We start from the raw sequence: 16603 nt of genomic DNA, 5'->3' as shown, positions 1-16603 counted from the left end.
AGAATGTATTTTATACTTAAAACATAAAATTGATGTAGGTGCCCTGATGTAAGAATGCCCATGTGGTTGTGACATTGATGGTTAAAAAAAAATGCCACCAATCTCAAAGTATGGTGAAAATTATAAGTGCTTAATTGAACGGCAGCTTCAAAGAGTCAGTTTTTTCCTCCTGCTTTTGTACCTGCTATTCACAACTGCTAAACATCCAACAACTTGTAACTATAACACGGCCAAGTACTTGTTTCCCAAGAGTTAACGCGGAACCCAGACGCACATTTAAACTCAACACGCCACTTGTTCAGGCCCAGCCAAGTACACATTGAGTTATCACTATTTCATCCTAAAGCTAGAGGTCGTCTGTCAATCCAATCAGGTGAGACCACACCCTTATATTCACAGAATGTACGACGGACAGGGCTTATGTTTGTGAAAAACTGTCCGTCTTGATTGTTGGTAATTGAATCCCTCCTGCTTTATTCACATGCTTCATCTGCATGCAATTACATTTTGTGTTTGTATGGTCCCTCTGATTGTCTTCACTCACCCCTCTCTGTCTCCAAGGAGTCTTAATATCGCTTTTCACGCCAGTGACATAGACCATTTGTTTCCATGTAGGTACAACTTTTCTAAGGTGATTCTTTGCCTTGGTGTTGTATATATTGCCACTTGGTGAGGATATGTGACCTTATTCCATACTTCTGGGGGACACAGCACCATTGGTACAGAGCAGCAAGAAGTCACCGTGCACTTGAGTGAAGTCTTGAAAAGACTTGTAATCGGTTATGAAAAGTCCATTTTCGGAGAACAAACGGGAACACAAGTATGTTTTACCATTTTGCTCTGGACCCAAACATTAACCCGATTTGCCCTCTCTTGGGCTATGAGAATGACAGTTTTTTTTTTAAAGTATGTAAATGATTGCAATATATATTTTCATGCATGTAAGAACTACTTTGTTTCATCCAAAAATAATTAAGGTTAACATGAAAAGTAACTTTTCATGCATTCTTAATTTTACTATACTAAATTTTAGCTCTTTCATTCTATATTTAGGATATTTTAGGTGTAAAGAATAAACCAATTTAAATGATTTGGTAAGGGGTGCAAGAACATATTTTGATCATCAAAAGGGTGCAGACTACAGTACAGGTTACGTATCACTGCTTTAGTTCTCTCTATTACCATGTCACTTAAGAGATACCTTTTAAGTAAATATTTTAGATCAGCATATATTTAAGATTCATATTTAGGTTCAACATCCAAATTTGCACATATAGTACAATGGAATTTAGACCAAGCTTAACCTTGCCTTCAAATTGTTCTGAAATGTCACATTTTTCGATGATCACTCCATAAAATAGGTGTTTGTCTCCCCTTAAAGGAACTTAAATGAAAGAAGACAAAATAAAAACAACTACTCAAATTATTAGCAACCAAGACCAAATACAATAAAGATACGGCTAAATGAACATGAGAGATCATTAATAAAATGGATAGACGAAGGAGAAAAGAATAAGAAAAAAGAAAATATTAAAATATAAGTGTAATGTTACACAAAACTAAAAAAAACTCACGAGTCCCTCAAATGTATCAAAATAGACGACTATACAGTTCAGATCTAGCATTTTATTTAAGAAAATGCAAGACGTATACAGTACATGAAAACAGCAGACCAAGAAATAAACATTGCCCGTGTAGGATTTAAAAAATAAATATTAAATGTATAAAGAATTTACAAATACTAGAACTAGAAGAGCAATTGCCCGTGTAGGATTTCAGTTCTTGGATGCGTGCACTTGTGACGTTTTTTCTTTCCGGTCGAGTTCACTTATACGCTGAACTCGGCTAAATTTGCTGCAGACTTCCGTACGTCTAGGGCCATAAACTCAGCCTGTTTGCCAATATACATCAGAGGAAGGGGAAATGCTAGAATATTTCTACACGTGGAGGTCAACGGAGGTGAGATAGACTGTGAACAACATTAATTCACCCCCGCAGCAACACAGCATAACATACATTTCTGTTTTCAGCTGCGAGGCCAACCCCGCCATGTTTCCCTAAGCGTTTCATCAAGCGTCTGCCAAAACTAAGCGTACCAGAATGGCTTCCAGTCGTCTTCACCCCTCAATCTGTATGACGGGGGGGTGGGGCGTCCGCGAATAATGATTGATGGGACCACGGGCCAAACACGGGGCGGGTGGCTGGAAGTGAGCGTTCCGCTGACCAATCAGCGTCCTTACCCTGGGTTGGGCCAGCCCACGTTTAGCCCATCCTCCGTGTCTTTTGTTTCCATTCAGATGCCGGGGCTCGGCGGACGCAGGCGCTACTGTAGTCCGTTTCCTGCCCTGATGCATGGTGGTCGGACGAAGGAATTGTTGGAAAATTTTCGAGGTTAGTATATAAATGTGTTTTTACCCAGTGTGCCTTATTTCAAACAGCCATCTCCAGCGGGGAAAACTTTCGGCTGGAGACCGGAGAGGGGGGGAACCGAGAGGGAAATATACCGAATTAAAACACATCCTAAGGACAGAAGCCTGAAAGTGTTTTATTATTAATTAATGGATTCCGCGTTCTTGTGCTCACTGGTCTACGGTCCTGCTTTGCTCCTTTGTACGATTCCGAATTTGCCTGCTGCGTAATCGCCAACCGTTGCGGAATATCAAAAAACGTTTATAATCTTACCTCGAAATAGCGCCAGGCTCCCTCAGTCGTGATCATGTGGGTTTTTTTTTCTGTAAAACAAAAAAAAAACACGATTTGTGTATGATGGTGTGTATGTGCACCCAGCCGTTTACAACGTCGTTTTCATGAAGTCCCTACACCCCATTTTGTCCTTTTCGCTTAACGCTACACATATTTGTTGGGGACGGGGGTAATTAAGTTTTATCGCGGTTCGTTTTTTTTTTTTTTTTTTAAAAAGTAATGTTTCTCGTTCTTGCATCGCTCGGCTTGTGTCGAAAGTGACCAGAGAGAGAGAGGATGTTTGAATGTGGAGGTCGGGGATGTGTATTAGGAGTTGACGTGTGCCGGGGGAGTCGGCACAGGGCTTATGCTGGCGATACAGATCGCTGCACCGCTTCTCTGTGGCCTTTGCAGTTTGAAAGGCTGGGAACCCACACCCCTTGATCACCAGTCCAGCCCTCGTAATCACTTGTTCACACAGCCATCTTTATTTTATTTTTTTCTCTAGCTATCGCCTATCCCTTTCCTCTCGCCTGTCTTCACGATTTTGTTTTCCCTTTTCTTTCTGGACAGTTCCCGTGCAAGGTTGTCATTTATTAGGTGCTAGGTCCCTAAACAACACACGAAATTGCCACAAGGCTGCATTGGGTCAATAAAAAAAGTTACTCCTGCGTTGTGTATTTCTTTGCTTTTATTCCACGTGTGAGTACAGCCCCGTTGAGCAGCGCGGTACTTGGGTTTGCGGTTTAACACTTTTCAAGGTCCGTTTTGAATTTTCAGGATAATTTAATCAAGACAGGGTCCAATAATGGAAAGTCGCTTTGAAGCTAATAACCCTTCTTGGAACTACATACTATATACAATAACCTTAGAATTACATAGAGAAAATGGTTTATGGAGGTGATTCCAGATTCCATCAGTATAATTAATCAGTAGAAGAGACTCAGAATATGCCAGTACCAAACAGTATGATGGCATAATTTAAGTGGAGAGAGCTAATGTTGTCTTTTGCTTTAATTGCATCAACACTTCTCTGCAACAGCCTTCAGGCTTATCCACTGTGTTGTATTACAGTATTTCCTGTATGCATTTGGGATACAAGTGAACTTTTTTATTTGTTAACAGTAAAGACTGAGCTACTGATGAATGATTTTCTTTCATGATGAATCAGTCCTCTTACAGGAGCAGCTGTAAACTCTGTGTTCATCTGGAATTGAAACATTCCTGAAATAAAAACTCCAATGATGTCATAGAGAAAGTTCAACCCCTTTTTGTGCTGCAGTTGGGAGCCCTTTATCCTGGGTTTCCCAGTCCTGATCTTTAGGATTTAATTGAATCCTTTCTTGAGCTACTGGTTTGCTTAATTCCAATATATTGTACTATCTTCCAATTGTAAAATGATGGAAGATATCAACTTACATTTTATTAGGAATGTGTCCTATGTACCTGAAAATGAAAACAATTATGTGTTCAATTAGGAGCTAAACTCTAGTACAAATGGAATTAAGATCAATAGCCACTGGTATCATAAGGACCAGGACTGCAGAGCCCTGACTTAAAAAAAACTATTATCTTGCACAGTATATCACAATAAAGTTTTATGTTTTGGGATTTATTTTGTCTCGGCTCTTCACTACCCGTTTTAGGATTTATTTATTAATGAAGCTTACACTATATTAGTCATAGTGCATTTGTATTAAAGGTTAGGCTGACTTCATTTGAATTGAGCCAGAAAGCTTTGGAGCCAGTCATTCTCTTCAGCCATCCAGTTGCTTTTAAGATCTTAAAGGTTTTACATCTTACTGAGGTTTCAGGTCAAGTATCAGCTCGAAACAGCAACAAGATTTCAGAATTACTGAAAATCTGCATAGAGCCAATTTTTGAACATCTGAACATTTCACAAATGTCACAAATGCTTGTAGCATTTTAGGATAGCATCTTGAACTGGCAAGAAGGTAAATCTGTGTCAGCCTCAAATGAGCTTGTTCATTTCAAAATGGGTAACTGGTGACCTCTTGGGGTCATATTCAGAAAGTTCTAGCGAATTTGCCATACAGCTGCAGACCATTTAGTGTCAAGGGTAGTGGACTCTTGTACACCAAAGCCATACCCTACCACCACCACTGCTGCGTGCATTAGAACTGAAAGCTTTTATGTCCAGGTCTGTCATCAGCATTAGAGTCTGTGTACACTTGACCATCATGAATTTGAATCGGTGTTCACGTCCAGCACTATCATGAATTAGAGTCAACATTCATGTCCAGGATTATGATGAATTAGAGTCTGTGTTCATGTCCAGCGCTATCATGAATTAGAGTCGATGTTCATGTCCAGCAGTATGATGAGTTAGAGTCTGTGTTCACATCCAGAAATATCATGAATTAGGTCAACATTCATGTCCAGGATTATGATGAATTAGAGTCTGTGTTCATGTCCAGCGCTATCATGAATTAGAGTCTGTGTTCATGTCCAGCGCTATCATGAATTAGAGTCTGTGTTCATGTCCAGCAGTATGATGAATTAGAGTCTGTGTTCATGTCCAGCACTATCATGAATTAGAGTTGATGTTCATGTCCAGGACTATCATGAATTTGAGTCTGTGTTCATGTCCAGCACTATGATGAATTAGAGTCTGTGTTCATGTCCAGGACTATCATGAATTTAAATCTGTGTTCATGTCCAGCACTATGATGAATTAGAGTCTGTGTTCATGTCCAGCACTATGATGAATTAGAGTCTGTGTTCATGTCCAGGACTATCATGCTGTTGGCTCAGATTAACCGAGACTCGCAGGGCATGGCGGAGTTCCAGGGCGGAGCAGGAGATGCCCAACACGTCACCCTCTGCCTGGCTGAGGCAGTTGCTGTTGCAGGTGTGTTCAAGTGGCATCAAACTGGGTGTGAAGGAGGGGTTGTTCTGGAAAATCCTGTTTTTAGGATACATTTCCTTTTTTTTATTGTTGTTGTTGTATGTACTCAAAATTCAGACTTAGTAAAATTACCTGTAAGCCACCTCAAGGTCACACTCCCTTAGTTTAGATGTGCCTTCTCAAAGAAGTGCCTAGGTAAGTAAAATGAGAAACCTTTCTCTCTCATGTTGACTGCTGTTCTGCTTTTTTAGATGGTGACCAGTTGGAAAACATGGACACTGTGAGTTTACAAGCTGTGACTCTTGTGGATGGCTCTACTGCATATATACAGCACAACCCCAAAGGTAGTGACATTTGTTCCTGCTGACAGACTGCAAGAAGTATGAGATACAGTGTGTTTAAGTTGTTAGAATGTATCAAGTTGCCACCCACAAACATATGCCCATAATAGTTATATATTAGATATATTTTGGTGGAAAGTTTCTTCTTATGCAGTCACAGTAATCATGTTGACTAGTATTTTTTATCTTGCTAAGCTTTTTACATTTGCAACCTAAATATACCAGTAACTTCATTTGAGATATTAGTGTTAAAAATGGTCGTTTGACTGATGTTTGTTTGAATGTTCAAGGTAGCTGAGAATTTAAACAGTATGTTAGTGTCCACTCTTAGTAGTTGATTGAAAGAGTATAATGAGTATTTTGTGTTGGTTGTGTGAGATGCAGAGTGTAATGAAAAATGCAGTTTCTCTTTCAGATGGAAAGCTCATGGATGGCCAGGTGATTCAGCTGGAAGATGGCTCTGCAGCATATGTCCAGCACGTATCTGTGCCAAAAACAGGTGTGCTACCTCCCATCTCTTGGGTCTTAACTGTGATTGATTCCTGTTGTGTTCCAATAGCACATGGCAGGCAAATCTGAAAATCAGTTGTCTCAAATTCTGATAACACAGCCTTTCCTATCATTTAAAAAAATAAAATAAATACCTGTGCACCCAGATGACACCTAACAGCATAAATAACATTGAATTAATTAATAGTTATTTGGGGCTACTTAATGTTAACTCAAGCCTCCTAGCCTAAGCCTCTGTTCTATTTTGACTTTTGAAATTTTAACACTTTAACTGACAAAGCTGTTACACCTTTGAAAGTTAATGTATTTGTGAGGTGACTTTAAGAAAGCATTTTTGTGTCCACAGCAGATGTTTTCACTTTATAATTGCATTGTTGAGGATCAAATTCCTCATATTTCTTAGGAGGAGAAAGTCTGCGACTTGAAGATGGTCAGGCTGTCCAACTGGAAGATGGAACAACGGCCTACATTCACCATGCTCCAAAGGGTATTTTCCTCAAGCATTAACTCAGACGATGATTTTGCAACTCCTAAATCTGTTGTTTGTGATACTAAAGTACAATCGGTGAAGAACTATATATTCATACTTACATGTACAGTTTTTCTAAATATAAATGAGCATATCAAGTATAAATTGTAATCTGTTCATTCAAAACTGCAGTGGCATGATTCCTAATCACCTTTTTTCGTTGCAATGTTTTTAGAAACATATGACCAGAGCACACTGCAGGCTGTGCAGTTAGAAGATGGCACCACAGCATACATCCAGCACACAGTACAGGTGCCGCAGTCGGACACTATATTGGCCATCCAGGCTGATGGTACCGTGTCCGATATCCACACAGAGGGCACCATAGACCCTGAAACCATCAGCGTGCTAGAGCAGTACACAACTAAGGTAAAGTGAGGAAAGGACACATTGTTTTTTGAAGCCAGCAGGACATTGCTTTTCTGGAATACCCCTATGTCTGCTGTTTTGTATTCCTGAACTGATCCTTAATCACTAAGGCTAACTGATCCCTTTATTTGAACTTCTTACTTGTTTTTCCTTTCTAACCTGTTTGGCTTTGGGGGATACGTGGCCCACAAGCCCCTGGCTGTTCCATGAGTTTCAGCCAAAACTTTATATCTAAAAAGAGAAGAGAAATGTTAGAGGCGTTTCAATAAATATTTGGTACAACCTGTTGAATTTATGAAGTTCATGATTGGAAAATACGCTCAAGATCCCTTTCTGTGCCGAGCAGTCTGTCCGCTGGGGCTGTTTCTAGCCGCTGTGCAGTAGAAGCCCTGTCACAGGCAGTGTGCTCTTTTCTCAGGTGGAAAGCTCTGACTGTGTAACCAGCACGGGGCTGATCAGCAGAAGTGAGAGCGATGCCAGCATGCCGATGCAGGTAATCTGCTTTTTACGGAAAAGACCTTGGGAAGTAAAGTGTGGAATATATATTATATGTGCGTTCTCAAAGTTCTTTCTTCCATAGTGAAATTGATCAAATATGCTTCTGGAAAAAAAACAGAAAAAAAACAGAAAGAAGTTTTTTAAGAAACATTTAAGGTCACAAAGATGTATCAGGGTGTCTTAGGGTTTGCTGGATCATTATCGATAATGAGTGATATTTATAAAAAATAGTGTTACTTGCATTTCTCTCTTTTCTGTTCCACTTTGTTGTCTTTACCTTGTCACATTTTTAATGATTTGAAAATGTGTGAATTTATCCCCTTAAGCATTATGATCTCATAATGTTTAGGGATACTAGGGTTAGCTACTGTTGCTCATCAGTCAGAGTGGAAAAAACAGTACAGTATGTTCACAAATCTAGTACAAGGACCTCTGGACACACAGCGCACTTGTCCTTCCTTTCCTAAAACTTTTTTTTCTTATGGAGGGCGATTGTGCAGCATGAATTCCCTCGGCTGCAAAAGTTTCTGAAACTGTGTTTGCAAACCTCTGTCAGTTCCTGTAAAGAAGGAGGCTCAGATGATGACGAGCAGCTCCCATTCAGGAACACGAGGCAGAAAGCAAGCTTCGGGGCTGAGTGCAGTGTGTCTGGCTGTGCTCTGACACAAAAATGTTAGAGCCTGCCTGCACACGTTTTTATTTCTAAAGCAGCATTTTTGGGAATGGAAAACATTATCTGGTGCTTTGCCTTTTGAGTTAATATGTGCTAAAGGCTTTAAATAATTTGTATTTCATAAAAAAACTTACTTTATGAAAAGACCAGATTTTATTCTTCATAGTGTATTTTTCCTGTTACACTCAAATAAACATTTCAAATTCATGGGACTTTGAAGATGTGCCCTTGCAACTCTAGGCTCCACAAGTTGTGTTTCCTCGTTCCACTTTTCACTCTGGAATTAAATTCTGCTTGTTTAGGTGCTCTTTATCTTGCAGTTTTTTATTGTAGTAATTATTTGACTGCTGTTTTCAGTCCAACGGAGAAGTCTTTGATGTCTTCATGACAGGTGTCTGTTTCTCCTCCCAGATTGTTCTACAGAGTGCCCCAGTGAACCGCAATGGGACAAAGCCCCAGCAGACTGGAGAGAAGTCATTCCGCTGTGACTATGAGGGCTGTGGGAAACTCTACACTACAGCCCACCATCTGAAGGCAAGGGCCTTGTACTCTTGGGCTACTCGCACAGAGCTCTGCAGGCCGTGCAGGGCGCTGAGATAAAAAAGACGTCAAAATAATGAAAATGTGGAAGTCGATATAGTCCTGTCTTAGAAATTCTGCTTCTCGGAGATCTGAGTATTTCGATAATATTGTTACTGAGGAGACAACAGTTTTTTCTATTGTCTCGACAGGGAGACGGTCGATTAAAAAAAAAAGATGACAACATCCTTAAATCAAGCACAAATCCCCAAATACAGCGAAAAATCAAAATGCACCTTTTCTAGACGTGCTGTGTATTTTAATGTTAATAAAGCTATTAAAAGGCTTTGCCACACGTTCATTATGGTTCATTAATCTGGGGGAAATGATTCTTGTATTTGGAGTGGCCTGTCCAATGCGGAGACCCCTGGTGTACTTTCAGTGACGCTGTGTTTCGTGCGCAGGTACATGAGCGATCCCACACAGGCGACAGACCCTACCAGTGTGATCACCTGGGCTGTGGGAAGGCGTTCGCCACAGGTAATGACCCTTTCCTGTCAGGGCTGGGAACGTCCGGGCCTGTGCAATGTGAAGAGCTGCAGCAGTAGTCCAGCACAGATTCCTTTGGAAGTTAGTATTCTCAGTTGACCCTGTATTTTTGCTTGCAGTATCTATCCAGAATAATATATACAAATATTTTAGACCACGTTTTTTTTTCCTTGGACAATTTTACTCGGAAGCATGGAGTAAAGCAGCATTGAATTCAGAATTTACATTCTTTCAGGTCGTCTGTCAAAAAATGTTCATAATCATTTCCTCACTATTACTGCAAGGTGAAAGCCTACTGTATATAGGCCTTCACTGAGTCATTCGGCTGATGCCTAGAGATTCTGTCTCTTTTTTTTTTTTATTCGTTCCGAAGATGGAAAAAGATCAGTTTTTTTCCTGTTTCATTATTTTTGTCAGTGTAGGTAACAGCTAGTGTCTGTGTTTTGGTGTGCTTCTGTTTTGGCAGGCTATGGGTTAAAGAGTCATATCCGGACCCATACAGGGGAGAAACCATACAGGTGCCAGGAGATGAACTGTAACAAGTCATTCAAGACGTCGGGGGACCTGCAGAAGCACATCAGAACTCACACAGGTACGGCCACAGCATTTGACTGCCCTGTTTCAGCCGTCTGGAGAAAGCTAAGAAAGCAAGTCTTAAACCCAGTTTATGTATACTAAAGCAGGGGAAAATATTTTTTCTTTTGAAAAGTATATGTAAATAGTACGATTTTATCACGTAACTGCCCCGGTGTTTGTGAGGAACTAGAATAAATGTCAGACATTCACTAGTCGCAGCATGTCAGTGTCCTCTTGTTATACTCTTAAGGCACTCTTGCCATTATTGTGAGTATAAGACTGCTTGACAGAAAAGGAACACTTATTATTTTTCTCTTCAGGTGTATTTCAAAGAGATTTGCCCAATAGTCTGTTATAAATGGAGTGACACGGAGTGCATTTTATTGTTTTCCTTAAGATAAAAACTTATTTAATGTATTTAGTTTTTTATTCACACAGTGTATAAACCAAGTAAAATCACTACTTCTTTTATTGGGAGCTGTTGCTTTGAAGCAGCAAGTTGTGTTGCTTTTACCAGGGTGAAATCTTATCTGGTCATGAATAAACGTCTACTTACTATTGGGCATTGAGGCTGTATCTTTCTTCTCGCTTGCAGGAGAAAGGCCATTCAAATGTCCTTTCGAAGGCTGTGGCCGATCCTTCACAACATCCAATATCCGCAAGGTTCACATCCGCACCCACACTGGAGAGAGGCCCTATTACTGCTCCGAGCCGGGCTGTGGGAGAGCTTTCGCCAGCGCCACCAACTACAAGAACCACATGAGGATCCATACAGGCAAGAGCACTTGCAGATCAGCACAGCTTTACAAACGCCATGCTGGCAGGACGCTCCCTGCACACGTTACAGAAACCAAGAATTTCCATCAGCGGTTTAGTGAGCTCTGCTGATTTGTACCAAGGAGTCTGTATCAGCACTCTTTGCTAGTTTTTGCCATTAGGAGTATAAAGGTACAGGTAAATAAATGTGAGATTCACCTGAAGTTTCACTAATTTTGGTTCATGTGTGTTTTTTATGGAGCTGGAGTATAAATGAATGATCACATACAGGAACATTTCATTTTCTTCCTCAGTGGTCTGATCAGAGATTGAATTTGAAATTCTATTTGCTCTTGCTGGGCAATGTTTTGTTTTTAGAACCAGTTTAATTACTTTAGGAGATGCCCAGGTCATTTGTAACTGAGATGACAATGAAATGTTGTGGATTTTGCTACTAGTGTTACATCACACCTCATGGAGACAAGTTTATTTGAACTCGAAGTAATAAGCAAAGTCTGTCAACTTTTCAGTCACTGAATGTGACCCCAGAGGTTTCTGGACTCAGTAAACAACAGTTAAGATCATAATATAACATTTGATTTAATATTTGTTGTAAATTATAAAACCTAGTTTTCTGTTTTATTATGCTGTGGGTTTCCATTTCATAGGGGATATGAAAAAACCTAGAGGGCACTGTAAACATACTGGGGATATAACAAACCAGTGGTCGTGTACTGTACACTAAGACACTGAGAAGACTAAAAAGTAGTAAGCAGTTTCATCTTCAGTTTGTATCCTTTGGCTGAAAGTGTTTGTGGTATTAAAACAGGAGAGCAACACTTACTGTACCTACAGCAAGCCCTGATTGAGGCAGTCGAATGCTGAAGCAGGATCATTTCCTTTATTTGCTTCTGTCTGTAGGGGAGAAGCCCTACGTGTGCACTGTGCCCGGCTGTGACAAGCGCTTCACAGAATACTCCAGTCTGTACAAGCACCACGTGGTCCACACGCCATCCAAACCCTACAACTGCAACCACTGCGGGAAGACCTACAAGCAGATCTCCACACTGGCCATGCACAAGCGCACAGCGCACAACGACACAGAGCCCATCGAGGAGGAGCAGGAGGCCTACTTTGAGCCCCCGGCAGGTCAGTCAGTGCCCCTGCGTGTTGTTTGCATGCGCCGGTTTCTAGCGTTCATCACTACTGGACCTACATTCCACAGGACAAAGTCAGAGACGATGAATAATAGTTTATACATCATGGAACCAGACTTCTTAGCCATTAGATATTACAACAGTGGAACCACATGGAGTCCGTTCCATCAATTCTGCTGTTACACTCTATATACAAAATAGTGCAATACAAAAAGCAGTTTTTAACCTATGTTGAAAAAAAATGCAAATTCTATAAGGCAGTTGATCATTTTAATTCTTTATGGCAGTATTCATGTATTCATATTCAATATGAATATGGCATATTCTCTTTGGTGTCACTTTCTGCTTACTCTACTACCATGTATCTGGGGGACTAGTGTGTGTGAAATTATTTTTACTCAGGAATAAATAAACAATTACACAAAATAATAGTAATTATTCCTTTCACTTGCATAGCACTTTTCTGGACACTCCACTCAAAGCGCTTTACAGGTAATGAGGACACTCCTCCACCACCACCAGTGTGCAGCCCCACCTGGATGATGCGACAACAGTCATAGTGCACCAGTACACTCCCCACACACCAGCTCTCAGTGAGGAGGAGAACAGAGTGATCCCCAGTTAAGAATTATTAGGGGCTGTGAGTGGTAAAGGTCAAAGTGAAATTTAGCCATGACACTGGGGACACTCCTCCTCTTTCCGAGATGCACCCTGGGATTTTTAATGACCACAGAGAATCAGGACCTCAGTTTTAAGTCCGAAGGACAATGTCTTTTTTACAGCATAGTGTCACCTATACTGGGGTATTGGGACCCACACAGGTGACAGGGTGAGCGCCCCCCCTACTGGCCCCACTAACACCACTTCCAGAAGCAACTGGAAGCAACTTAGTTTTTCTCAGGAGGTCTCCCATCCAGGCATTGACCAGGCTCACACTTGATGAACTTCAATGGGCTGCCAGGTGTGAGTAGCAAAAAGAAGACATTTCGGCCCTTTTCAGTAGTCGGGTGATGTTTTTACTCTGTTTGTCAGCTCATGGAAGGTATGAGTCCGTGTAATATGACTGGTATGAAAAGGGTAGAGCTGAGAACATATGTTTAGTGAGCTTTGTTTTTATTTCAACTAGGGCCTATTGAAGATGTGATCAAGTCACAGGTAACCTATGTGCCAGGGATCGAAGGAGAGGATGCGGGGACAGCACAAGTTACTTCTGGGAACCAGGAAGCAATTGGACAGCAGCACGTGGCTCTTATCACACAAGATGGTACCCAACAGGTTTGTATCATGAAAAAGCCAAAAATAACTATTATGAAATTCCATTTTGCATGATCTTGGGAAGTAAAGAGTTGATTTTATCCTAAAAAACCGTCTCCACCCCATTTTTGCATGTGTGAGTCAGCTGCTTTTGTTTGTAGTTTATCCATGTTTATAAATGGTCCTGCAGTTTAACCTACTTTACTACACCAAATTAAATCCCAAACCCCATGAAAACTACTAATGGAGAAAAAAAAATATTTGCTATTGAAGATGGGTAAATTCCAAATTGTATTAAGAAGACCACAGTGGAGATAGTTAGCAGTCTTTGTGTTTTAAAATAAAAACAAATATTGCTATGTCTGCAGAATAGGATATAGCATATTTCAGGACTACAATCATATATTAAAATAGTTAAAAGCCTGAATCCACAGTATATTTTAAGTAAATGTTATCAATATAGCAAGAAGCCTTAAAAATGAAACAGATGAGTATTGGAAGCAATTTTGTTGCAAAGACTGTCTCTCAGTATGGGAAAAAGTAATAGGTTTATTCCATGCTGAAAAGAGAAGAAAGAAAACACAACGTTTTGGCCGTGGAGCCTTCTTCAGTATTTTAACTGCATGCACTATGAAAGCAGTTGGTGTACATGTATTGTGCTTCATCCTCTCTCCCCCCTGTCACCGTTCTCAGGTCAGTATCTCCCAGGCAGACATGCAGGCCCTGGGGAACACTATCACAATGGTAACACAAGATGGCACCACCATCACTGTCCCAGCGCACGAAGCAGTGCTGGCTTCAGGAGGCACACATTCTGTCACTATGGTAACTGCAGACGGGACAGAAGGACAAGTAAGTTTTCTTTTTCTAATGTTATCACGTATTTCCAACTTTTCAGTATTCCTCAAAAAACATAATATGGCTAAGAAACATGTCCAGAGTTCTATATTTAGTTGGCAGATACAGAAAGAATTCAGATTGTGAACCCTAAGCTTACATTAACAATCTTATTTGGAGTGTCATGTGATACACAGACGGGCAATAGATTGGCCATTGACAATGGACAATGGTGTCTTTCAGAGCAAATTCATTGTCTCTGTGTACTCTTCTGATAGAAGGTTGATTGTTCAGTAGAAGGAAAGAGATAACAGGACTGACTGGCTCCGTGTTTTCAAAATACTGCAGTCCACATCGTTTTCTGGGAGAGGGATAAGGAGTGTATTTTAGTCATTTCTTTCCGACTCAGAGCTTTTCTTTTATTTTCAGGTTGCTATAGTGACTCCAGATTTAGCCACATTCCAAACGTCCCAGACTGATATGACCCAGGAACATCATGAGCATCATCTGGTATCGGGCAGCCCTCACCCAGTCACACTTCTGGCAACATCGAACGGCACTCAGATCGCAGTTCAGGTACTAGAAAGAGACTGAAAACATCCCAGCAACACTCCCCACAAGGGAGCGCACCCTGACTGCAGGCAACTGTTCATTCCATGCCATTTTCAAGACGTTGAAGAACTAGCTTGTTCCCTGAATGTGTGGTGTCATTATTACTTCATTCAGTTCGAGTGACTGAATTCACAGATTCTTGTTCTGCTGAGAAATAAAGTAGGATTTTAAACTCTTCATCTCTGGTGTGAAAGCACGGTGCGCATGATTTTCACTTTGCTCAGACCACACAATTCTACTGTCGCAGGAAGAGTCTGGAGGAAGCAGGATAATTGCCTGTGTTTTCCGAACTGTTATGGTGGCCCATAATTCTAACAGCCTGCAGACTGGCATGTGGATAGTGTTCAGGTCTCAACACAGCCTTCTGCTTGCCAAGATGGCTTGCATTAAACTGATTTATAACACATGGCTTCACATTAAAACTGACAAACAAGAAGTTGGAAAGCTTATCACATTACCCAGAAATATGCGCCCTTAAACTTGGCCCAAGAACTAACACTTAACGGATGCAGACTTTTCAGAAAAGTCTTAAAGTTGTTTTCTTAATTGTTACTTGCAGATTCTGGGAAAACTCATCTCCTTATTTTTAACTTCTTGTCTCCAGTACGAATAAAAACAGGAATTAAAATATGTATTCATTTAATACGTTTTCACACAGGACAAGATGTTGCTATATCTTAAAGTAGTGAAAAGGCTGGAAGATGAAGGAAACAGGATACATTATTTGCTTTTGGTATAAATCTGTGAATACATTTTCCACTGTATCCAATGTAAAGCGCAGAAACTATTTCTTTATAAACACTAATTATGAATATTACTGGTTTTGAACACATTTTGCAAAGAAATGTGCCAAACGTATATCAAATTAAGTTTCACCAAATTTAAAGATTTTTTTTCTATATTACAAGCTTTTCACTTATCACTCTTTGATGCAAATGAAGTCTGTTACACAATAGCCTGTGTAAATAAACCTTGTAGGACTAGACTTGATTATTATTCAATTCAATTAAAGCTTTATTGTCCCCTAGGGGAGATTTGTTTATGGAGTCTTGTTACATTCAGATCATTCAGCTAGAGACAGATTAGTCTGCTGCAGTTTATCATTATCAAATTTAAGTTTTACAGATAAGGGGTGATCTGCGTTTTTTATTTGATGCTTCTGTGTCGATATTTTGTCTCCTAACAATCAGTATTTCTAGTTTAAATTAACTACACCCGAAGAAGGCTCCATGGCCGAAACGTTGTGTTTTCTTTCTTCTTCTTTTTTTTCAGCACGGAATAAACCTATTACTTGTTCCTTTGTAGTTTAGATTAAACCTACTATACCTTATCAGTCATATTTAAAATGCTCATATTTTAGTTTTCTTTGTTATTTTTTAAAAACTTGTTAAGTATAACAAATGACTAAAGTACAAGTATAGCCTTAATCAAACTGTCTTGTATATAAGACTTGAAATCTTTCTTTTCAGAAGTCAGCATTTGTATATGATTACCCTTTTTATCTTTTAGCTGAGTGAACAACCATCACTGGAAGAAGCCATTAGAATAGCCTCAAGAATACAGCAAGGAGAAAATCCCGGAATGGATGATTAATACACAACTTGCATTGCCTTCCAATGCTTCCACAAAAAATGCTATCAGAGACTGTTCAGGAAGAAGAAAATTAAAAAAGCAAAAAATGCAACTAGCTTGCTCACCGCTATTAATATTAAAGGTCAAAACCATGAATTTCTCTTGTAGATTTTGTGTATATATATTTTAAATAGGGGGGGGGGGGGCATAATTGATCACTTTCCTGTCGATCGGAAATGTTCAATTCTCTAATCTAGAAGGATGGATTAAATCCCAGAAGTTCTTTATGAAAATCGTGCT

General features: G+C 40.0%; 1 protein-coding gene across 4 annotated transcripts; it reads left to right on the top strand.

Annotated features, from left to right (window-relative positions):
- Positions 1–2301: 2301 nt before the first annotated feature.
- On the top strand, positions 2302–16459 carry znf143b (zinc finger protein 143b). 4 transcript variants are annotated; one of them, XM_006642609.3, is made up of 16 exons: positions 2302–2391; positions 5436–5554; positions 5803–5895; positions 6308–6391; positions 6806–6889; positions 7107–7300; positions 7719–7793; positions 8883–9005; positions 9455–9530; positions 10006–10131; positions 10711–10890; positions 11793–12020; positions 13155–13303; positions 13976–14134; positions 14549–14695; positions 16241–16459. In XM_006642609.3, the coding sequence occupies exons 2-16, from the start codon at positions 5443–5445 to the stop codon at positions 16322–16324; spliced, it is 1914 nt and encodes a 637-aa protein (XP_006642672.1). In that variant the 5' UTR covers positions 2302–2391; positions 5436–5442; the 3' UTR covers positions 16325–16459. The 4 variants fall into 4 exon arrangements, with proteins under 4 accessions (XP_006642672.1, XP_015193502.1, XP_015193503.1 ...); XM_015338016.2 differs by having other exon boundaries at positions 6782–6889; XM_015338017.2 differs by having other exon boundaries at positions 6296–6391.
- Positions 16460–16603: the final 144 nt, after the last annotated feature.

The sequence above is a fragment of the Lepisosteus oculatus genome, chromosome 21 (assembly GCF_040954835.1).
Source record: "Lepisosteus oculatus isolate fLepOcu1 chromosome 21, fLepOcu1.hap2, whole genome shotgun sequence".
Classification (NCBI taxonomy): domain Eukaryota; kingdom Metazoa; phylum Chordata; class Actinopteri; order Semionotiformes; family Lepisosteidae; genus Lepisosteus; species Lepisosteus oculatus.
The sequence above is the reverse complement of the archived record's forward strand: the minus strand, read 5'-3'. Positions and strand labels throughout refer to the sequence as shown.

Bases quoted from the DNA above. Each gene is read 5' to 3' on its own strand.
- znf143b (XM_015338015.2), top strand. From the start codon at position 5,443: ATGCTGTTGGCTCAGATTAACCGAGACTCGCAGGGCATGGCGGAGTTC. The intron at 5,896-6,295 runs GTAGTGACATTT...TGAAAAATGCAG, and splicing joins TATACAGCACAACCCCAAAG to TTTCTCTTTCAGATGGAAAG. The intron at 14,696-16,240 runs GTACTAGAAAGA...TTTATCTTTTAG, and splicing joins GCACTCAGATCGCAGTTCAG to CTGAGTGAACAACCATCACT.